The following is a 22,532-nucleotide window of genomic DNA, read 5'->3' as shown; positions in this document are numbered from 1 at the left end:
GAGGAGGTCCTTGACAGTTTTCTCTAGTTGTATTCTTTAATTGAAAAAACCTTTTGGGTCTGCCTTATTGGCTGTAACTGCTGATTAAATTAGGTGTTGCAATTTCTGGTGTTCAGGGGGTGCCTCTCCGGGGCATCAGGCCCATGTTGCTGTGTGCACCCTCTGCCCGGGCCCTCCGCTGTTCTTCCCTGTGCTAGGGTGAGGCGAGGGGGGCAGGCCCTGCTGATTTCTGCAGGGCTTCTGCTGGGAGCACCCCGAGGCTCTGTTTCTCTCCTTTCCTGGAGTTGCTGAATCTCAGTCTGGTCAGGGTGTCTGTCCATGTGTGTTGCTGAGGCTCCTGTCTCCTCCCCACTCCCGCCGTCTGGTTTGGTGTTTGGGAATTAACTCACTGGGGATGCTTTGAGATGACTGCTGGCTCACCTGTGACGGTCCGGGTCCGGAGCAGGGCCTCTCCTGGCGGCTGCGGTTTGTGGGTGTGCTTCACTGACACCGCTGCCCTGGGTCCCTGGTCTCGGGGCAGTTCCCTCCCTGTCTCTGGCACCCTTCCCATCCAGCTGACTCATGGAATGGAACGGCCAGAGGAGGTGGGGCGCTCTCGATCTGGGGTCCTGGATCTCCTGTTGTCTGGGAAGCATGGTGTGCTCTCTCGGGCTTCACTCCACACAGAGCGAGTCCTTCGTCTTGCTGTCGAGGCCCAAAGAGGTCATCTGTGCCAGGTGCTGCAGCAGAGGGCTGGTGGCCACATGAGGGTTGGGGGCTTTGTACCTGCCACCCAGGCTGGCGGGATTCTTGCTCAGTAGTGACGAGAATAATTCGTTTCCAATAAGACAATTTCTTTGGATACCGAAGAATAGGTTCTGGGTCATAATCTTTATCGGCGGATCTGTGGTTACAGATGAAAAGAGGTCTCCTGTCACCCAGACCGTGAAGTTATCATTCCCCTCAGGACACACGGCCATAAAAGGGCCCCTGAGAAGTCCCTCCATCAGGCTTAGCCCCATAACAATGCCTGGCTTTGTAGCACCCTCTTCAGTAGTTGATTTTAGAACCTTTATGAAGAGAAAAGATTTCCCCACACTCTCCCCATTGTAAAATCTGGTAAATCATTTATAGCACCGAACTTTGGAGCAGTAACTGTCTTTTCAGCACCCACGCTGAGGCTGTGAGCACCCTGCATGCTCTGGTGGTGACTGTGGCCCCCTGTCTTCCAGGGAGTCCCTGGAAGCGCTGCTGCAGAGGGCCGTGGCCCATTGCCCCAAAGCGGAGGTTCTGTGGCTTATGGGCGCCAAGTCCAAGTGGCTGGCAGGGGACGTGCCTGCGGCGAGGAGCATCCTGGCTCTGGCCTTCCAGGTGGGTTGAGGGGTCAGCGGGGCTGCAGGGGGTGTGTGCACTTGAACCCCGGCCCAGTGCCTGTTGGGGACTGAGGGCTCCAGAGTGCATGTGCCCTCAGGCCCTCCCCCTGCTCATTGATGGGAGCTGACCTAAGAGAGGGGATGTGTGTGATCAGGATGCACCGAACTTGGGGTGCTTTACAGGCAGCTGGGGTCCTGAGGGGTTCCAGGAGTGGGAGAACGGCTGGCTGGTGGACCTGCCTTGTGGTCCTGGCCACTCACTGTAACCACAGGCCACATGTTCCAGAGCACAGAACATAGGGCCAACAGGCGACGTTCCCCAGCAGTCGCCAGACACCGTTTCCCCACATAAGAGCACAGTGACAACCTCTTTCCTCTGTGGAAATTCGAATGTCAGTCCCTGCACTCCGCACGTGGGCCACCGGCTGCAGCCAAGCCTCATGGGTGGAGTCGCTCCCGGCCAGGCTGACGACGGCTGACGTCATGAGCTGGGCAGTATGAGTGTTAGAAGTTTGCAGCATACTTAATTTTGTGAAATTTTCATTCCAGGGGAGTTAATGTACAGTGTTATGTTCGTCTTAGGAAGTGTGCGACATAGCGATTCAACACTTCCATGGGTTACTCAGTGCTCACGGCATAGGTTGTTTTTTTTTCCATTTGACAGAGAGGGAACACAAGCAGGGGGAGTGGGAGAGGGAGAAGCAGGCCTCCCGCGGGGCTCGATCCCAGGACCCCGGGATCATGACCTGAGCCGAAGGCAGTCGCTTAACCAACTGAGCCACCCAGGCGCCCCAGCGTAGGTTTTTATACACTGTTGAGTGCAGCATAAATGTCAGTCTGCTGTTGCAACCCTGATGAGCATAACAATAAAGTCTGTCCTTCCTTGAGTAAATGCCACGAGAGGGATTGTATCTGGCCTTTGGCTTTCTGCTGTCCGTTGGAGGACAGCCACGTGTTGAGGGTGCTGCTCCTGTCTGGCTCACAGCTTCTCCTGCCATCTGCCTGGACATTGTTGCTTGTCCCCAACACCCCCTCCAGGTGGCTCTCCTCTCCCTGACGGTCACTCGGGGGCTGCCTGCCAGGTCTGTGATGCAGACAGGCAAGTGTGGGCAGTGGGTGGCTGTGCTTTCAGGAGGCCGTGAGGACACCACCCCTGTGTCTGCTGGATTCTGGGTTGCATGTGGCCCAGTCCTACCCCGTGGGAGCCCTCCACACCACCCGTGATGCCCTTGGCACCCTTCTTTCCTGCTCCCGTGGACACACTGAGATGGCTGGTTCCTTGTCACCAGGCTTGGGAGAGGATTGGGTGTGGCAGATCCCCCCGGGTCGTTTTGACAGGACCCTGGGGCTCAGAGTGGGCCCTGGGGAAGATGGCTCTGCCACTGCCGGTGTTGTTGCCTGGGCGCCTAGAACGTGGGCTGGCTGGTTTTCGGGTGGGTCAGCATTCTTGGGCCGGACCCGACTTTGTCATCTGTTAGCCCTGGAAGTGCTTGGATCGCACTGTCCTGCAGCAGAGGGGGGCCCGGCCCCATGCCCAGGCTGGCTGCTTTTGATTAAGTGTAACCTGGCCCTGGCCACTTTGTTCTGATCCCCTCCTGACACTGTTGCTCTCTCCCTCCAGGCCAACCCCAACAGCGAGGAGATCTGGTTGGCCGCTGTGAAGCTGGAGTCAGAGAACAACGAGTATGAGCGAGCCCGGCGGCTGCTGGCCAAGGCGCGGAGCAGTGCGCCCACTGCCCGGGTGAGCAGGCTGCCCGGGTCTCATGGGGTCCCTGGGGCCTGTGGCGTCAGGAAGGTGTGAGGTGCCCACACTAGGCATGTTGGTTCATCCTTGGCTTTGACACGTGTTTGTGTATTTAGGCCCCCATCTTGTTGCAGGGGATGCGAAACAGCTTACAAAAGTCTGTAAAACACGGCGGGGCAAATGGCATTTGAGGGGAACTGTAGTGTGAAGCCTGTGTCCTCCTGGTGCAGGTGCCGGTCCTGGCTGGGCCCAGTGCTAGAGGCGGTCATGCTGTCCAGACAGGTGGTGGGGGCGGGGGCGGGGGCAGCCTGACAGCGCGTCTGCCTCGCAGGTGTTCATGAAGTCTGTGAAGCTGGAGTGGGTGCTGGGGAACATCGCAGCGGCCCAGGAGCTGTGTGAAGAGGCCCTGAAGCACTACGAGGACTTCCCCAAGCTGTGGATGATGAAAGGGCAGATTGAGGAGCAGGAGGAGCTGATGGAGAAGGCTCGGGAAGCCTACAACCAGGGGGTGAGCCTGTGTCCTTGGCTGCAGCTCAGAGCTGCCCCTCACAGATGGAACACCTGGCCCTGGGGTGCCATTTGTCTCCCCTTGTATGGGAATTGGAGGCCTAGGGGTCAGTGACTTGCTTAGGCCCCAGCTGGTAGAGTGGTAGCAGGGCCAGACCCTGGTCCCCTCACTCAGACCTGTGCTTTTCCTTCTGCAGAGCTGTATGCACTGCACTCAGTGAAGTGTGGGTTACAGCACACCTAACGTAAGGGCTGCTCTGTACGCTCCCCAAACGCACTGGGGCACGGCACAGCCGTGTAGTCAGCACGTACACGCGTGCACGGCATGGCCATGCACATAAATCTCCACACCCAGACGTGAAACGGGCAGGTCTCTATGGATGCAAGCATCCCCTACTCTCCCGGCCTGACAAGCTGGCCACAGCTGTCACAGCCCCTCCCTGACACCCGCCGAGCCTCTCTTGTCTTTGTTGGCTGCAGTTGAAGAAATGTCCCCACTCCACTCCTCTGTGGCTTTTGCTTTCTCGGCTGGAGGAGAAGGTTGGGCAGCTGACCCGAGCTCGGGCCATTTTGGAGAAGTCTCGCCTGAAGAACCCGAAGAACCCTGGCCTGTGGTGAGTCCTGGCAGACCCAGCTCACCCCTCCTACGGGCTGTCCTCCCTCAGTTGTTCACGAGGAGTCCTTTGTGCAGCAGTGTTTCCAGCTCAGGCTCCATGGGAAACGTGGCAGGTGCTGTCCCTGAGGAAGCACGGTTCCTGCCTTGGGAGAGTGCAGCCCGGACACTCAGACGGGCCTGCAGATAGTTGGATGCAGTTTAATTTGTGCTCTGGTAGAAGGTGCCCAGGGGAGCCAGGAGCTAACAGTGGGGGATCGGGGATGGATGAAGCCAAGAAGGTAGACCCTACAGAAGAGGTCACATCTAGACGAGGCTTTAAGGGATGAACACGAAGTTGTCAGGTGAGGATGGTGTTCTGTCCGTAGGAAACAGCTTGCGGAGAGGTGCCGTGTAGGGTTCATAGAGTCAGAGCCTGGGGTGTGGTGGTTGCCAAAGGAGACCCCAGAAAGATGGGCAGGTCCTGGACGCTGCTGACATGGTGCTCACTGTCCCAGTGGCGACAGCATTGCCAGCTGGACCTTGTCCTGCACGTGTTTACTCGCACCTGCATGGTATCAGGGTCCCAGGCCTCCTCACTTCTCTGGCGGATGGGCTGTGCTTGGCAGCGCAGGGAGCTCCAGCCACGGGGGGTTCCCAGGAACTTCTGGGACTGTAGCTAGGCTTGTCCTTGGGCTTCCGTGCACGGGTGACCTGCCCTGTGGGCCCCTTTCCTCAGGTTGGAGTCTGTCAGGCTGGAGTACCGTGCAGGGCTGAAGAACATTGCCAACACGCTCATGGCCAAGGCGCTGCAGGAGTGCCCCAACTCCGGTAAGCGGCTTCCTGGCTTCCCAGACTCGGCAGGCAGCGGCACTTCCTGAGGGAGTGGGTCTCAGGGTTCAAACGTGCTATGAAAGTGTTTTGTTTGTCAGAGTTTCAGCTCCACTTGGTCTTTCAGACATTTGAATTACGTCTCCAGTCTCGTTGTGGGGAGTTTGACTTCGTGTTCTGATGCGCCCCCATTACTTTTTCTTCTGAAACTTAATTTCCATTATCTTACCCTGCATCTAAACGTACATGTAGCATGAACACATTTGGAGTTTAAAAAAAACGGTATTAAAAATCACCTGTAGGGGCGCCTGGCTGGCGCAGTCGGTGGAGCGTCTGACTCTTGATCTCCAGGTCGTGAGTTCAAGCCCCATGGTGGGTGTAGAGATTACTCAAAAATAAAACAAAAAATCACCTATAAGCCCACTACTGAGAAATTGTTACTTTTTGCTTATTTGTATTATTACAGCTGTGTTACTGCACACAATGGAAGTCCTCATGTGTTTAGTGTTGTGCCTTGTTTTAAAGCTGGAAGCTTTGTTTTTTAAGATTTTATTTATTTGAGGGGCACCTGGGTGGCTCAGTCGTTGAGCGTCTGCCTTCGGCTCAGGTCATGATCCTGGAGTCCCAGGATCGAGCCCCGCATCGGGCTCCCTGCTCCGCGGGAAGCCTGCTTCTCCCTCTGCCGCTCCCCCTGCTTGTGTTCCCTCTCTCCCTGTCTCTCTGTCAAATAAATAAAAATCTTTAAAAAAAAAAAAAAAAAAGATTTTATTTATTTGAGACAGAGCGAGAGAGAGAGAGCACAAGCAGGGGGAGCGGCAGGGAGAGGGAGAAGCAGGGTCCCCGCCGAGCCACGAGCCCGATGCGGGGCTCGATCCCAGGACCCTGGGATCATGACCTGAGCCGATGGCAGGTGCTTAACGACTGAGCCACCCAGGCACCCCTAAAGCTGAAAGTTTTGTGAGAATTTTCCATTGTCATCAAATCTTCAAGAAAGTAAATTTTTCAGTGGCTTCATGGAATGTAGCAGTGTGGTGTGCGGGAAGTATACCACTCCCCTGTTGGTCAGTTTGAATCTTTACTAGCATTTCTGATTGTTTTGTTGTAATAAATCCTTGGATGTGGAATTACAGAGTTGGTGGGAGTGAACCTTGTAGGTTTGGGGTTCTTCCAACCCAGTCACCGCCTGTGACAGTCCGGCCTGTGCTATCAGGCAGGCCCTGTGGGCAGACATGTGGGAGGTCATAGCCATGGTCAAAGGACGCCCCGGGTTAGAATCTTAGCAAGCCCCTCTCGGGGTAGCCTGCACATGGACAGGCCACTTCTAAAAGCAGAGGTGGGGTCTGAGTTGTGCCCTTATGTCTGAATTGCAGGTGTCCTGTGGTCTGAAGCCATCTTCCTTGAGGCAAGGCCCCAGAGGAAGACCAAGAGCGTCGATGCCCTGAAGAAGTGTGAGCATGACCCCCATGTCCTCCTGGCTGTGGCCAAGTGAGTGGGGGCATCCTCGTGGGGTTGCTGACCCTGGAGACCTGATGGAATCTCTTAGGGTCCTTGGCCACCAGAGCTCCATGATAAAGCACTTTTGCTTTGACCCAAAGCAGGCACATCTCCAGGCAGAGGCCACGCAGACCTATGCTGCCCCAATGGCCTGGGCTATACCTGACCCACAGACAGGCAGCTTCCTGTGGGCCCAGCCCTCCTTCCCTCCGTCCTGGGCTCCTTCTGATGGGAGTGCTCTCTCCGTCTGTGGCACTTTTCAGTCTACACCTACACGTGTCCTAGGTTGTAAGAAGCAAACTTGCTGATGTTGGTCCTCACAGAATTGAAGTAGTAAGCAAAGCAAAGAGCTCTATGCAAGGAAGTTGTTTTTCTTGTGTGAGAGTGAGAAAGCAGACATTTTCACCTTGGTGACCTCAGGGACAATCCAGGGTCTGTCGGTCAGGCCCAGTCAGCCCATCTGGGGGTGCAGAGATGTATGTGCTGGAGACCATCTTTCCTTTAGGGTGCATGATCCCAAGAGCAGGAGGACAGCCAGTGACCTCACACCATCAGCTCAAGTATCGGGGGCTGGGTCAGGGCTCTCTGGGGAGGCATGTGGTGTGCGGGGTGTGGGAGGAAGCTCGGGGCCTTGGGAAGATTGAGTGACGTTGTGGCTGTTGCATGGAGGGCCTGAGAGCAGGATGGGGGCTGGGTGTGTTGAGAGGAGGCTGGGAGGTGACCGGTGTGTTTGAGGTGGAGGGTCATCAGGAAGAGCCTTGGCTGGGCTCCTGGGACTGCTGCTCAGGCCTCACCTTGGGGAGGCGGCACGTGTGGCCCAGGAGCTCCCGTGTGCTGCCGTTGCTGGCTGAGCAGGAGTCTGCCCACCGCCCCCCTCCCCCGCAGCGAGGTACGCCCAGGTGGCGTTGGCCCCACTTCTTAGGTCCTGCCGGACACCTCCTCACCAGCTGCTGCGAGGCTTCCCACCGGCTCCTGAGGCCCAGCTTGGGCTCCTTTGGGGCCCCCTCCCTCCTGCTCTGGGCTTCCGCCTCCCAGAATGACTGTTATGTATGACACTCTGATAGGGCGGCCATAAAACCTCGTAAAAAGCTTTGCTAAAGTAAATAAGTCACTCTTTGCTGTTCCCAGGTTGGTGTTCTGTGTACCTGCTATCTGGGTTTGTGCTCTTTAAGTCATAGTTTATCTAACACCAAGCAATTAAGAATACCACAAGGCTTAAAAAACAATCAAGCTATCGGCATGAAATCACTCCTTGTTGTAACTGAGACCAGCCCAAGCAGCTGCCCTGAACGGCGGGTTCGTGGTTCGGGGGCTGCTCTGGTGCCTGTGGCTACGGGGTCGGGGGAGCCCAAGGCTGTCAGGGGTCACCCCCTGCCCTTCCCACCTCCTGCCTGCACCGGTGTGTCGGGGAGGGTGCTCATGGGCCCTTCACTTGGTTTCTGGCCGTCCTCACTTGTGGCTTCCAGCATGGGCCTGGTTTTTGGGTGTCTGTGTCTGCTGTGGGCCCAAGTTCCTGGTACTGACCCAAGGCCTGTCTTGTCAGTGTTGGCTGGGTTCTGCTGGAGGCTGCGAGGGGCGGGCAGAATGATCTAGAAGGTATCTGTTGAGGAGCAGGTTGAAACTTGACTTTCTCTGATCAAAGTCTTAATGGAGTTTGAAGTTCTTGCTCTATGTGGACTTTTTAAGAAACAGCTGTTTAGACCCTCGAAGGACAGTTGCAGGTTGGTGACCTGGAGCGACACCCAGGGAGCCAGGCCCCCATTCCTCAGCCCTCCTGTTGGGAGCCCAGGGGCTCACCAGGGAGAGGAGAAAACTCTGTGCTGGCCGCAGCAGGGGCTGGGCTCGCCGTCCACCACCCACACGGGCAAGCAGCAGCCAGAGGAGGCCAGGGCCGGGCCACGCCCAGGGCCTCTGTGGCTTGTGCTGGCCAGCACCCTCAGGCACCGTGAGACGGGGCACTTACTCTGGGTCCCTGCACCGATGCTTCCCGACAGGCTGTTCTGGAGTGAGCGGAAGATCACCAAGGCCAGGGAGTGGTTCCACCGCACGGTCAAGATTGACTCAGACCTGGGGGACGCCTGGGCCTTCTTCTACAAGTTTGAGCTGCAGCATGGCACAGAGGTGAGCTGCACATGGCGGCTGGTGACTGGGGTGTGGGATCACAGTAGAAATGAGGGTGGGGTTCAAGCCCTGAGGATTGACCTTGTGCCCCGGCGAGTTCTGTCCTGCTCCACACGAGCCTGGGGTGGCGTGCGGGGGAGCCTGGGCAGCACCCACCCACATCCATCCCCCTGCCCAGTGCTCAACATTGCCAGAGTTGTGCTCGTGGGGTTGGGGATGGCCAGGCTGTCCTGGGATCCCCACAGGAACTGGGAGCTGTGCCACATGGAATCTGGGCAACTCCTTGTTCAGAGAAGGCCGGATCGGGGCACTCGTTTGAGGCACAGACGGGGGGGCTTGACTTGGCTCAGCATCTGTGTGCTGAAGCTAGCTCCTGGGCGGGTCCGTGCAGTGGGTCTTGCCCCTGGAGGAGGGACTGTCTCGAGGAATACACCTGAAAGACAACTCTACGCCTGCCCGCCGGGCCTGGGGCTGTGGGGCTGGGTGAGTGTGGTGGGGTGAGCGGGAGGGGCCCCCTGGGAGGGGCCCTGACTCAGATGCCCACTGGTGCCTGCCCAGGAGCAGCGGGAGGAGGTGAGGAGGCGCTGTGAGAACGCCGAGCCCCGGCACGGGGAGCTGTGGTGTGCTGTGTCCAAGGACATCGCCAACTGGCAGAGGAAGATTGGGGAGATCCTTGTGCTGGTGGCGGCCCATATCAAGAACACCTTCTGATCGTCCAGTCCGTGCAGGGCGCGGCCCTTGGGGCAGCACGTGGAGGAGTGCGTGATAGCAAGGAGCGGGGTGGAAGGGGTCCTGAGTTGTCTAGCCTGCTCTTTAATTAAAAGTTTTCCAGGTCGTGTGTCCGGGTTGGTGCCCTGCTGGTTTTCTCCGCGCCCTTGCCCCACCAGGAGCAGACTCACGTTTGTGGCCCCAGTCGGCTCACCGGGGTTCTTGTTTTCAAGGGGGCCACTTGCAGACAGCCTGTATCCCGCCCAGGAAGCCTCCTTGGGACTGTGTGAGGAGGGCCTGGGAGCTCTTGCTCTGGGAACAGCTGGGACAGGCTCTCCTGGTGATTCATTTATCCCCTCTGGGTGGGGGGCATCACATAGGTCTGCCTGCCAGGGAGTGCAAACAGCAGGCTCAGCTTCCTAAAGTGCCTCCCAAAGCGTGTTGCTAAGGGGTCACTGGGAGGCTCCTTGGGTGTGTGTTTGTGTGTTCAAGGGAAATGTTACCGGAAGAGATTTTCTCATATTTGCATGTGAATTTATTTTTGCTATCATCCCTCATCCCTGGATTGACAAATGCATAACCTGGGAGTCTTAGCGTATTTTCACTGTGGATGCTGTGTGAGGACAAAGGCCTTCCTCAGGCTGTGGACCCCTGTATGTGTGTCGGGCTGGAAACCAGCGGATTCTCTTAGAAGGGGTGTGTTGGCTGCGGCTGCAGACATGTGGCCAGAGGCCATGGGTTGCCGGGAGGCCGTGGGCCAGGGAGAGGAGATGCCACTTGTTCCATGTGGTGCGGAGAAGAGTAGCTGGCCGCTGTCCTCACATGTTCATGTACAAGAAGATTCCAGAGTGGCTCCTGGGTGCCTCTGGGTGTCCCGTGACACCGATGAAGGGGCCTGTGGTGGGGCTCAGTCACTGACCCGCGGCTCAGCCCTCCCCAGGCAGCCCATGTTGGGGAGCGCTTGCCTCCACGGCAGCATCTGGGGCACGGGCAGCTTTGCCTGGAGAGTGCAGGCCCTGCCGGGTCCATCTCTGATGTTCTGGGAGCCACAGGACGCTGCCAGCCCAGAGCGGGCAGCAGACCACCCGTGTGGCCTGGATCCCACTCACAAACTGTGGATCTGGAAATGCTTCCCTGCTTCTCACCCTGAGATGGGCTAGGCCTGAGAAGCGGTGCCGGGAGGCTCACGGGGTCTTCACTGAGACTTAGGAGTCTCCGTTGATCTCTTGGAGGAGGCGGGAGGGATCCTGCCTGTTACACTGAAGAGGGAGACCTGAAGCTTTGAGGAGCTTGAAAAGCAGCCCGTTCCTACCAAGGCCCCGGCAGGAGCAGTGACTCGGCCGCCGTCAGGTGAGGCCTTCTGCGGAGCCCTTGGAAGGTTCTGGAGCATCTGGATCATCCAGTGTGAATGTCTTCTCCTTTGCGTGGGGTTGTTTGTTCTGAGGTGGGGAAACTACTTTCCTCTCTGGGAAAAATGAACCTTAGCTTTTCTTCACTGACATTTCTTCGGTTCCAGCTCAAGGCAAGTTGGCTTCTGGAGGCTGCCCTTGTTCTGAGGTGCTGGCTGTGGGGGTGACCCCCCGGGCACTGCCAGACAGGGCTGTGGTGGCCCAGCTCCCTGAGAGCCTGCTTGGGCGAGTGGCCATGACCTCCCCCAGCAGAAGACCCCCTCAGCCCGGGAGGCCTGAGCGCCAGGAGGAGCCTGGGAAGTCCCGCGCCTGGGACCTGCTGGGGCAGGACCCCCCGGACGTCAGGGTGCGGGGGCTGGTGGCTGTGGCGGGGCTTAGGTCCAGCTCACCTGGGAGCCAGGTTCCCAGAAGAGGCAGTAGCGACTGACCACTGAGAAAGGCCCCTGTGGAGGGGTGCAGACAGGCAGGTCCCTGGCCTCTTCTGGCTACCCTCCCCCCATCTGCGCCCTGCCCTGCCCACCGGACACCCCACCTCCTCCTCAACAGTGCATATCTTCCTGGGGCTGATGGCTTAATCCGAGACCCACTGGATGGGAAGAGAGCCCGCAGCTGCTGGGCTCCAGGGTCAGGTTAATTGAAGAAGCAATTGGATAGGAGGTGGGGAGAGGGAGGGGGTAGGGCTGGGATCCTGGGGCCTCCCTCCTGCTCCCTCCCTCCTTTGCTCAGAGGAGCCAACTTCAAAAGCCTTGTCTGCCTGCCGCCAGCCTGCCCTGCTGCAGCCTGTCCTGGGAAGCCCTGTTGGCCAGGCTTGGAGCAGGAGGACCTGGAGTGTCAGCCACACTCCTTCCCTACCTGGGGACCCAGGATCATGTGCAAGGCCCACTGGTGGGAGTGAGGGAGGGCCTCGCCCTGAGAGGCCCATGGTGAGTGGCATTGGGCCATTGGGGAAGGGGCTCACCCACGGCCGCAGAGGGTTTGGGAGTGAGCATATCCCAGGGGAGGCTGCATGACCTTCCGTGCCCTACTGGGAAATCCCCCTCGGTTCCCGTCACCTTGGCCTGGCAGGCCTGGCCCTGGTGCTCTTGCCTGTTCTTCCCGGCAGTGGGGGGAAGGGGAGGGGAAGGAGGGGGTCAGCTGGGCCGTCCTGGTGCCAGGGCTGCCCTGATTCTCCCTGACTGGGCTGGGAGATGGGCAGGCCTTCCGAGGAGCACCTGGGCAGCCCTCCTACGCCATGGGGATCTCTCCAGCACCCACAGCTCTTGCTCTGGCTGTGACCTCTGACCCGCTGGGCATGCCTGGGGGCAGGTTTGAGGAGGGGCCATAGCAAACTGCATCTGCTCCTCCTGCCAATGCTGCACCCCAGGTCTCCGTGCTGGTTGGGGTGCTGTTCGGTCAGGCTCCCCTCCCGGGGCTGGGAAGCGGAGTCGAGTCCTGCGTTTCGCTGGCTTCACATGATTAATTTTCCAGTTGCTGTTTGACTCCAGCTGGGGGGCCTGAGGGTGGGTGTGTGGCCCAGGGTCTGGGAACTAGCTGCTCTCTCTTTGATGTTGGGGCTTCTGGGTGGGGGTGGGCTTCTCCCCAAGCCAGTCCCTTCTGGAGGGGGAGGCCTGTAGAAGGACTGTCTAGTGGGGCACCAAATGGCCCCTTCCTCCCTTGCCCCTGGGGGTTTCCCCAAGCCTTCCCCTCCCAAAGGGGTGTGGCCTTGAGCTCTGAGCCCTCACCCCTGTCCTGGCGGGAGTGAGGGAGGGCCCGCTGGAGGCTGGGGGGGGGCTGGAGGTGCAGGGGTACCCCATTTCCCATGGCTGTGAGAGCTGGTGGTGGCAGATCCATTGATGAGGAGTGGGAGCAGGTCAGTTCTGCCCCTGCTGTGGGGACACAGAAGTGAGCAGTGTTCTGGGGAGCAGGGGGTGCTCCTCAGGAAGAGAGCCTGGCTCTGGTGGGGGTTGTGTCAGGGAAGTGTGGGGATGAGTTAGGGCATGGCCAGGGGAGAGGCCATACCCCTAGACCGAGGTCAGCCCTGCCCCACAGTCTTCTGGGCTCTTGGCCCCGTGCTGCCGCCTCTGGAGTGCCCTGTCTCCTTCCTGGTCCTTCAGGGCTCAGTGGGCCTGCCTTCCCAGCCACTCCCCCTGCCCCCTGTCATTCACCCCGCAGATCTCTGCCTCAAGTGTTGAGCTGTCTGGTTTGCAGGCCTAGGGTCTATCCTTCCTCTGCTCGATCCAGCCTAGATCATGAACGGCACAGTGACCTCTCCGTTTTATACCAGCTCAGAGATTCCCTGGTGGTTGTCTGGGGGGCTGTCCAAAGCAAACTGCCGGAGGGCTTGCTATAGGGGAGGCCCCCTCCACAGGCCTGGGCACCCCACCCTGACCCAGTGTCCCTTCCAGGTGCCTCCTAAGCCTGCACTCTGGGCGCTCCTGCTGGCTCTGCTGGGAATGGCCCCCGGCCAGGCAGGGCTCCGCACCTGCAGCGTCCCTGACGTGCTCCACCACTACCGAGCGGTCATCTTTGAGGACCTGCAGGCCGCTGTGAGGCAGGGTGGGCCAGGGGCACAATGGACTGGGCCAGGCTCCCAACACCTCCATTTCATTCAGAAAAACCTGACTGGACCTGCGGCCCCTGGATGGCGGGGTCGGGTGGGAGCTTCCTGCAGTGCCCAGAAGGTATGGAGGAGACGCCCCCACCCGTGCCCTCTGGTCCCCTCTAGGGGCCTCCTCCTAGGGCTCTCCCCCCAGCCCCCAGTTTCCTCCCTTCCTTCCCCAGGAGCACAGTATCCTACTGTCCATTGCGTCCCTGGGTCGGACCCTGCGCAGGGTGGTGGCCGGGGGCCGCCGCGGGGCACTGGAGAAAGCAGCGTGGACCGTAGCCTTGCGCACCGAGGCGGTGATGCGGCGGCACTGCTGGACGCTGCGCCAGGTGTGCGGGACGGGCCCGGGTCCCTCCCCTCCCACGGGTTCCGCCCACCCCCCACTGAGCCTCCCGTAGCCCCGCGGCGTCGCCATCTGGGAGCTCCAGGGGTTCGACGCAAGCTTGGGCGGGGGTAGGGACCGCGGGCACTCGCTGACCGTCCCGTCCCCACCAGCGGAGCCGGTGGCCCGAGAGGCGCCCTCCCCGGCGTCGCGGCAGCCGGAGGAGGCTCCTGCTGCACGCCCTGGACGCCGTCGCCACCTGCTGGGAGAAGCTCTTCGCGCTGCGCGCGGCGGCCACGGAGGGCGCCTAGCGCGCTTCCTGCGCGGGCCCGGGAACAGCCGGCGGGGCCGCGGAGCCCGGGAACGAGCTTCGTTCGGTGGCGAGCGCGTTCTCTCCCCCTTGTTGGCTCACCGCTGGGTCCCGGGCCCTGCCTTGTCGTGGCCCGCGCTCCTCGGAGGGCCCTAGACCTGGAGGTGATGCGCGGGCACCAAGCCAGGACTCAATAAACTGCTGGTGCTGCGGTCTGGTCTTCTTCCCTTCGCCTGCTGGCGGCGGGGCCGACCGCCCCGGGATCTGCGCCTCGGCGGGGAGCGGGCGCCGGGGGCAACACGGCACCTGTTCGGGGAGCCAGCCTTACCCGCCACACCTGGACGAGGACGAGGGCGCTGCGCTCCCAGTCTTGGGCAGCAGGGGGCGGCTCGGGACCCTGGCTGGGACGCCCCTTGTCAGTGGGCAGCTCCAGGCTGAGGGCGGGGTGGGGGGTGGGGGCTCTAGCGGGCCCTGAAATATCCGGTATCCGTCCTGCTCCACTCTGGAATGGGGGAAGGCGTGGACATGGAGGGGAAGGGAAGGCTGCGCTTTGTGAATTCAGAGCAAAACAACCGGATAAAGGAAACGGGCCTGAAGGGAAGCCAGAGTCGCTGGCCCTGGCTGCAAGTGGGGCCAGGCCATTTCCTGCGGCCCTGGGAGGGGTGGCCACTGCCCCCTCTGTGGACCCGGACAGGCTGGTCAGGGCCCCACCATCTCGGGCTCTAGGACCGTATGTTTGCTTGGCAGGGTGCGGGGCTGACCCTGGACTCCCCAGCCCACAGCTGCATAGACCTGGGTGTCCACGGCCCCCGCCCCAATCTCAGCTGATGCAGGAGGGAGAGTGGGGCACAGAGAGAGAGCCCCTAGCCAAGGAGGATGCCTGGTGGACTCAACACCCATCACACTCCTCTCTGCCAAGCAGATGGACCGGGGAGGCAGCGGAGCAGGCCTTGTGTCTGGGGTGCCCTGGCAGAACAGAGACAAGCCGGGGATGCAGAAGGGCCTTCCTGGTGGGGCAGTCAGCACCAGCACAAAATGAAGAACTCGAGAAGGTGACCCTGACCCAGTGCCCCGCTGTACGTGTGTTAACACATTGCGTCTGTGCAACGGGAACTACTGTCCCTGAGGAGACCGAGGCACTGGGAGGTTATCCGTGGTCCCAAATCGCATAGCCGGGAAGTGTAAAAGCTGGGATAAGACCCGGGCCCTGAGCATGGTTACACCCCACGTGCGCCCTGTGCGCAGGATGGGGAGCCAAGCCTCCCAGGCCTCAGTGTGCACTCAGTCACCTGCTGCCACACTGTGCAACTGCCCTGGGCGCCCCGCCGTGCGCATGAGGGGGATGCCCACGGCGCAGGTCCTGCATGCCCCGTGGGGCATTCCATGGCTCCGGTGTCGGCAGCACATGCTCCCTGCGTGTGCCACGGAATGGAGTGGGCCAGTGTGGGGCTGGGGCTAAAGGACATGGAAGGAGGCTGAGCTCGGACTGAGGAAGTGGCATGGGCGTGGAGGGTCTAAGCTGAGGAGGGTTGCTGGAGTCCGGATCAGGAAAGATCCCCATGCCTTGCATGGAGATGGTATGTGGGGGCTGGGGCTGTGTGGTGGAGGTGAGGCTGAAGGAGGTGGGCTGGACCTGGAGGGCTGAGGAGTGACCAGGCAATGCCAGGGTCCTGGCCCGAGTGCCTGGATGCGTCCTCGCGTGGGACCTGGAGAGGGCTGATAGAGGAGCAGACGTGTGTGGTGCAGTTCCTGTCGCTGGCTCCTCAGCCTGGGCCCTTGCCTGCATGGGGAGGGGCAGGGGCAGGCCCAATTTGGCTGGAGCGTAAGGTGTGGGGCCACTGAGTTGAGGGTTGAAGGTCAGTAAGAGAGTCCAGGGGTGTGGGTTCAGGGACAGGATGGGGACAGGCTCTCTCTGGAGGCCCCCACCCTGCTCCTGTTTCCCCGAGGGCTCCTTGCACTTAGATCTGCCCCGGCCCAGAGCCCATGGGGACAGCACTCCTCTCCTAAAGCCCCTTGAGCACAGCCTCCTGGGCTGTCAGGCCTGCTGCCCACCCACAGCACCCCCTTTCTGCTGCTGAGAGCAGTCAGGCTTTCCTGGGGAGAGGTAGGTGGGCAAGAGTGCAGCCCCTCCATCCACGGATGCCTGAGGACGGTTCAAATGAAGAGCAGCTTGGGGTGGGGGCGGTGGGACGGGGAGCAGAGGCCTCAGAGTTTTGGGGACACCATCCCTGAGTCCTAGACCACAACCACATGAATGGGCACCCTGACCCCACTGTTCTCCCCTGGAGGGTCCTGCCAGAGCCGACCTGGAGGCGTGTGTACGTGTGTGAGTGTGCATACACAGGTGTGCCGAGGGGCTGCCCGTGAGTATGTGCACCCAGGTGTGTGTGTCCTAGACCTAGCCCAGCCCCCTGCCTGGCAGAGCCTCCCTCTTTCAGGCAGCCTCCCTCTTTCAGGCAGCCCTCCTGAAGTCTAACTCTGGTCTGTCCTGGCAAATTGAACACCTCAGGGCAGGGACTGGAGGCCTGTGGCCTGAGCTGGCAAAACCCAGTGCGCCCAGGCTTGCTCCCGACTTGTTGTCAGCGTGAGTCCCCCCGTCCCCCGCCCCCCGCCCCCCCCCCCCGTCCACCTTCTGCCCTACTGAGTGGCGTTCATGCTGGGCAGAGGCCCCGCACGTTTTGCCAACCCCCTGATAATAGGCCAGTGTTATGGGTGTGGAGACCTGGGCCCTTGTCCCCATATTTCACACTGTATCAGTTTCCTAGGGCTGTTGTGACAAATCATCACAAATGGTGTGTCTTAACACAGTAGAAATTTCTTCCCTCACGGTTCTGGAGACTAGAAGTCCAAAATCATTGTCATGGGTTGGAAATCAAGGTGTTATTGGGCTGTGTTGCCTGCTGGGGCAAATCCATCCTGGCTTCCCGCAGCTGCTGTAGGCTCTTCCCTTCATGTGGCCTTCTCCTTCTTGTGAGGGTCTTTGCCACTGGTCTAAGGGCCATGTGGGTGATCCAGGATGATCTCCTCACCTCAAGATCCTGAGTCACATCTGCCAAGACCATTTTTTCTAAATATGCTCCCTCCCACAGGCTCTGGGAGGTGGACCTTGCTCTCCTGGGGCCACCATCCCACCACGGCCACGTCATTGCTCACACAGGATGGTGGCAAGTTGGGCTTCTGGCTCCTGGGACAAAGTTCACTTGTCCAGGGTGGGGATATCCCAACCAGACCAGGCCTGGGGGTGGGAGTGGAGCCACAGTGACCTGCCAAGGCACAGAGAGCAGAGGGAAAGCTGGGGGATGCCCCGCTCAGACCCACGGTGTTCGCTTGCAGGTTCAGCACCCAGACCCCCTTTGTGGCTTGTTCACCACCAGCACAGGCTGCTCAGAAACCGCTGGCTGGATCTGACCAGAACCAACAGAGACGAGGGACACAACCAGGGACAGAGCTGTGGGCCTGCGCCCAGCTGCGTGTCCCTCCTTGCTGAGGCCTGGGGCAGGGGGCAGGGCCTGCGCCCAGTGGCGTCCTGTCCCTGTCCCGTACATGCGCCTTCTCAGCTGCTTCCAGGGAGGTGGGGGCTGGGTCCCAGAAGGAGGGGCTGTGCCAGGGCGGTAGATGGGGCCGCAGGGCGCAGGCCGGGGTTGTGCAACTTCCTGAAGCCAGGGAGCCAGACCCCCATGTGCAGCGCCAAAAGGAGGGGGGCCAGGCAGACTTTGAAGAGTAGCCTGGTCCCACAGCCTCCCCAGACTGGGAGCCTTTGAAAGAACATCTGGAACACGGGCGACTGGCAAATAGTCTCTGGATTTGAAAACCAAAAAGTTAATCCCGACTTTGCCACTTGTGTGTTCCCCACCCCCGCCCACATGCTCCTCTCTCCCCACCCCCACTTCCTACCTCTGCCTCTTTGCAGGCTGCCAAAGACCACATGGGGTGGGGTCCATGCCAGCCCAGTGTGCTGCCCCTTCTGAGGGCGGCGGACGGCCTCTGCCCTGCCCGGCACCTCCCTCCGTGTCCCCTCCCTTATGGTCCACCAGTGCAGCCTGACTGAGCAAGGGGAGGTGGTGGGAAAGATGAGTGTCTGCCATGCCCCGACTCTGGACGGATGCGGCTCCCATGTTCATGGAGCCTTAGCTGTGGGACAGGATGTGAGTTAGCCAGGCCCCGCATCTGGCGCGGGGTGCCGAGAAGGCATGGGGCCACACTCAGGCCGGGAGGAAGCACCTGCACCCAGACCTGAAGGGTGTGCTGGCCTTGCCTGGCACTTGGCCCTTGCATGTGAATCTGCGTGTGGGGTCCCCTGGTCTGCAGGTGTGCAAGGAGGCGGCCTGCGCCATCTGTGGCTGATGTGGGAACAAACAAGGTCCCCCACACCAGGAAACAAAGCAAATACTCGGGGGTGGGGGGTGTATGCCAGGTGCTGCAGCCCATTGTCCCTGCCAGTGGCCTGTAGGACCCTGGGGGGCTCCCAGGGACAGTCCCCATCCTGTCCCCTCCCTAGGAAAAGACCCAGCTTTGTAAACACAGAAGCAAACAACAACCATCATCCCCCCAACCCCAGTGAACCCCCACCTCCCCAGCCTTCCTCCTGAAGGACCAGCAGGGATTCACACTTGCTGGGGGAAGTGAGTCCTTGTTTTGGGGGAAATGGGAAGGTCAGGACCTGGGAAGGGGAGTGTATTGTGGGGGAGGTGGGCCAGCCTGGGATTGGACACTGGCCCCTGAGTCATCTCTGGGCTGTGGGTTGTTGTTGTTGTTGTTGTTGTTTAAGTTTATTTTTTTTAGTAATCTCTACATACAACGTGGGGCTTGAACACACGACCCCAAGATCAAGAGTCGCAGGCTCTTCCCACTGAGCCCGCCGGGCGCCCCTGAGCTGCGTCTCGATGGGACCTCTGCTCACATCTGTGAGCCGCACAGCCTGGCTCCGTGAAGGCCTGTCACGGGCCTAGTCGCCTCCGTAGCCTGCCTGTGACCACTGTCGCTTGGGGGGAGGTGGCCGGGGCTCCTCGCCAGGTGAGCAGGCCCTGTCCTCCGGTCCACCGGGCCTGTGTGGGGCGTGAGGCCAGGGGTCCCCGGCTGTGGCCCAAGATAAGCTCCACACCGGCGGCCACTTCCTGCACCTCCTCGCAGCGCCGCCGCCGCGCACCCCTTCCTGTTTTCTCGGGCGGGCGCGCAGGCTGGCAGGAGCGTGGGATACGGGGCGGGGTCCTGGGGCACAGGTTTGGGTAGTGAGGGTGGGGGACGGGGTCGTGGGGGACAGAGTGGGGTCGCAGGAGGCATGTGGAGGGCAGGGAGCTCCCACCGTGCTGAGCCGGCCCGTTGCATCCTGCCTGGCTTCCATGCAGGGCTAGAGGTGGGGAGGGAGCCCCAGTGGACTTGCGGACACAATGAGGAAGAGCCTTGGCATTCCCACCGCTCTCTCCCCAGTCCTGGGCCAGGAATTCCCACACACCTGGCCAAGACCCTCCGTGGAGCGGCGCCTGGGTGGCTCAGTTGGTTAAGTGACTGCCTTCGGCTCAGGTCATGATCCTGGAGTCCCGGGATCGAGTCCCGCATTGTGCTCCCTGCTCGGCAGGGGGTCTGCTTCTCCCTCTGACCCTCCTCCCTCTCATGCTCTCTGTCTCTCATTCTCTCTGTCTCAAATAAATAAATAAAATCTTAAAAAAAAAAAAGACCCTCCGTGGACTGGAGCCTGGTGCATGGGACCCCTCCCCCGCCTGGGGCAGGAGTGGGGTAGGCTGGGTGGAGGATTGAGCCTTGGGCTTGGCTGTTGGGTTTGCAGGTCAGCTGCTCTGGACTCCCCTTCTGGGAGCAGCTGTTCTAATGTACTTAACCTACCTGCTCAGACTCTGTCATTAGAAATATAAATGTATGCAGTTTTAATGAAAACACATGTCCACACAAAACCTTTGTACCCAAACATTCACTGCAGCATTATTCACAATCTCAAAACAGGGAAACAATCTAAGCGCCCATCGTTTGGTGTGGTCTAGTCACACAGTGGAATATTATTCAGCCTTACAAAGGAATGAAGGACGCGACAACGTGGATGAACCTTGAAAACATTACTCTCGGTGAACAAAGCCACACTCAAAATTCACGTATTGTATGATTTCATTTCTGTGAAATGTCCAGAATAGGCAAACCACAGGGAAGGGGGCTGGGGTCAAGAGGGGCTGGGGAGTCACAGCTCACAGGTGAGGGTTTCTTGTTGAGGAATTGGGAGGACACTGGAACGAGAGGCGTGGAGGCTGCACAGCCCTGCACGATTCTCTCCGTGTACTAAAACCACCGACTTCTCTGCCAAAATCCTATGTAGTTTCTGTAGAATGTGGGCTACGTGGTTGGATTGTCTGGAGTGCTTGTCCAGTTGAGAGGAGGGTGATTTAAGTCCATCCTTGCCTGCCCAGCATGGCCTTGTTGGGATTGGGCAAACGAGCACAGCCTTGGCCCTGACGTAACTCCTGGTAGGCTGTGTGGCTGGTGGTGTGTGTGGTGTTCCTAAGTGGGTCTCAGGGGATGAGCATGTCTACTGGGGAGAGGGTGCACCTAACCTGCTCCCAGCCTCCCTGACCTCCTCCTCTGGGCTGTTTGCTGGGGAGGGTTCGACACCTGGGCCCAGGTCCTTCCAGGTCCAGGCTGGGTCCTGGGCGTGGGAGCTGTGGCCTGTGCCAGGCCGGGCTGCTAGAACTTCCTGCCAGGCACTAGGCCCCAGGGTCTGTTCCTGGCCAGCCTGACTCAGCGGGAGCTGGGGGTGGGGACTTCCCTTCTCTGACCCTCCTGGAAGCAGGTGGGTGGAGCCAGGAGGGGGAGCAGTGGGAAACCTGACCCAGGGCTGGAGCCTCCCAGGCCCCGGGGCTGTGGTTCTGCCCGGGACAGCAGCTCTGCCCAGACAGGACAAAGCCAGGTCCCTTGGAGAGCTCCCCAGGCAGGGCGCTGGGCAGGAGTCCTTTGAGGAGACCCCTACCCACCCTCCTGTGCTGGCCCACCACTGCTGAGAAGCTGCTATTGGAAACAGCTGCTCTCTGTGGGAGGCCCTCTCATGTTCTGATGCTGCTCCTGGACTCCCCCAGCCCCTGGCGATGGGGACTGCCCCAAATTGGGCCCCCCACTGGCCTCCTGCCCTGCCATTGTGGGAGGGGCTTCTAGGCATCAAGCTGCTCTGCCTTCTCCCTACTGGGGCGATGGTGTGTGCTGTCCCCTGGAGGCACCCTTGTGGCTCCCCATCCTACTGACCCCAAGGGGCCTGGAAGGGTGGACCTTCTGGGTGGGATGGGGGTGGGGTTAAGAGCCCAGAAAGGAGGATGGGAGACTATTGCGCCAGACTGTGCCAGAAAACAGGAGAGACACAGCTGGCCATGTCTGCTTGTCTGGCACCTTTCCCTGTGTGTCCATGGGTGTCTCTGCGGTGGGACAACAGGTGGGACAATGGACACTGCCTCAGCCCAGGCAGGAAGGCCCCTAGTGGGGCTGTTCACAAGGCTGTAAGCAACAGGACAAGCTGGGCTGGCTCTGCCTCCTACCTGCCCTGGCCGGTGGGTGGAGTGAGGGACCTGGGTCAGAGGCTCCTGGACTCAGGCTGCTATGGGTCCCCACAGTGGGGCACACTTTGGTCCCGCTGACCCAGGGCTCTAGGGGGTGGGTCATCTGTCCCCCGGCTAGGGGACAGGCCCAGAGCAGAGCAGGAGTTGGGCCTCGAGAGCTGGTGAAGGACACTCAAGGGTCATGCGCATTTCTCCCCATGCGTGAGCCCAGGACTCCGGCACTGGGGCCTCCGAGCACCACCCCCCAAACCCATGACAGATGTGGCTGGAGCGGACCACCCTTTTCCCTTTGTGCTGCAGCGTCCCTGCCGTGCACCATACTTATTACATACACTTGGAAGGAGCAGACGGTGTCCTTGGTGTCCTGTGGGCTCTTTCTGTCCCTCCACCCACCCACTCACAAGTGGAGAGTTCATCTCCTGCCCTCTTCAGCTTGTCTGTTTCTGCTCTTTTATGTCTCTTTGGGTTTTCTGGACCTGGCTGCTGACGGGGCGGGGACAGGGGGCGCAGGTACGCCACCCCACTCTGCCGACTGCCGTGTGGAGCTCCTGCCAGTCAACACAGAGGTGGCGTCACTGCCTCTGAGAGGCAGGATACCTGGAAAAACAGCCCCACAGCCTGTTCACCGCCCCCCCACACCACTGGGTGGACACACGCACATCCAGCTGCAGACTCACAGGACAACTGTGTGCACGCAGACACGGAATGTCACACGGTCACCCTCATGGGTGCTCCCATGGTCACATGGGCACAGCATCACACCCACGCTCGGAGCCCCCCGTGCACACACACGCCTGGATGCCCTGGCTCACCTGCTCTCGTGGAGCAGACAGTCCCTGCAGAACCACGTGCCTCACACAAACACGGGACACTGAGCTGTGAGAGCCTTTTCCACATCGGGGTGTCAGAGATCAGCTCCCCAGTGGGGGGCAGGGGACCAAGGAATATGGACTGCTGCAAGTGGGGAAGGGCTAGCGTGAGAGTCCTGAGCCTCCCTGCTCAGGTCACTGACCT

At 60.2% G+C, this 22,532-nt stretch overlaps 2 protein-coding genes across 2 annotated transcripts in view; both read left to right on the top strand.

Annotated features, from left to right (window-relative positions):
- PRPF6 (pre-mRNA processing factor 6) overlaps positions 1-9,483 on the top strand; it is a 28,930-nt gene extending 19,447 nt beyond the window's left edge. Inside the window, exons 10-17 of the mRNA XM_081832250.1 lie at positions 1,212-1,350; positions 2,974-3,093; positions 3,428-3,604; positions 4,084-4,217; positions 4,935-5,026; positions 6,397-6,511; positions 8,515-8,641; positions 9,200-9,483. Coding sequence (XP_081688376.1) covers positions 1,212-1,350; positions 2,974-3,093; positions 3,428-3,604; positions 4,084-4,217; positions 4,935-5,026; positions 6,397-6,511; positions 8,515-8,641; positions 9,200-9,352 — 1,057 coding nt within the window. The 3' untranslated portion in view covers positions 9,353-9,483. The remainder of the gene's footprint in view (positions 1-1,211; positions 1,351-2,973; positions 3,094-3,427; positions 3,605-4,083; positions 4,218-4,934; positions 5,027-6,396; positions 6,512-8,514; positions 8,642-9,199) is intronic.
- Positions 9,484-9,634: 151 nt separating this feature from the next.
- C10H20orf204 (chromosome 10 C20orf204 homolog) lies at positions 9,635-14,331 on the top strand. The gene is made up of 3 exons (XM_031020343.2): positions 9,635-13,418; positions 13,519-13,671; positions 13,838-14,331. Exons 1-3 carry the CDS (start codon positions 12,987-12,989, stop codon positions 13,973-13,975), a joined length of 723 nt encoding a protein of 240 aa, XP_030876203.1. The 5' UTR covers positions 9,635-12,986; the 3' UTR covers positions 13,976-14,331.
- The last annotated feature ends 8,201 nt before the right edge of the window (positions 14,332-22,532 follow it).

The sequence above is a fragment of the Leptonychotes weddellii genome, chromosome 10 (genome assembly GCF_054177405.1).
Source record: "Leptonychotes weddellii isolate Sample4059 chromosome 10, ASM5417740v2, whole genome shotgun sequence".
NCBI lineage: Eukaryota > Metazoa > Chordata > Mammalia > Carnivora > Phocidae > Leptonychotes > Leptonychotes weddellii.
This window is presented reverse-complemented; position numbering and strand designations above follow the sequence as displayed.

What these genes read in the sequence shown, in the direction of transcription:
- C10H20orf204 (XM_031020343.2), top strand. Translation starts at nt 12,987, where the DNA reads ATGAACGGCACAGTGACCTCTCCGTTTTATACCAGCTCAGAGATTCCC. An exon ending in CTTCCTGCAGTGCCCAGAAG is followed by an intron (nt 13,419 to 13,518) that starts GTATGGAGGAGA and finishes TTCCTTCCCCAG; the next exon opens with GAGCACAGTATCCTACTGTC. An exon ending in ACTGCTGGACGCTGCGCCAG is followed by an intron (nt 13,672 to 13,837) that starts GTGTGCGGGACG and finishes CGTCCCCACCAG; the next exon opens with CGGAGCCGGTGGCCCGAGAG.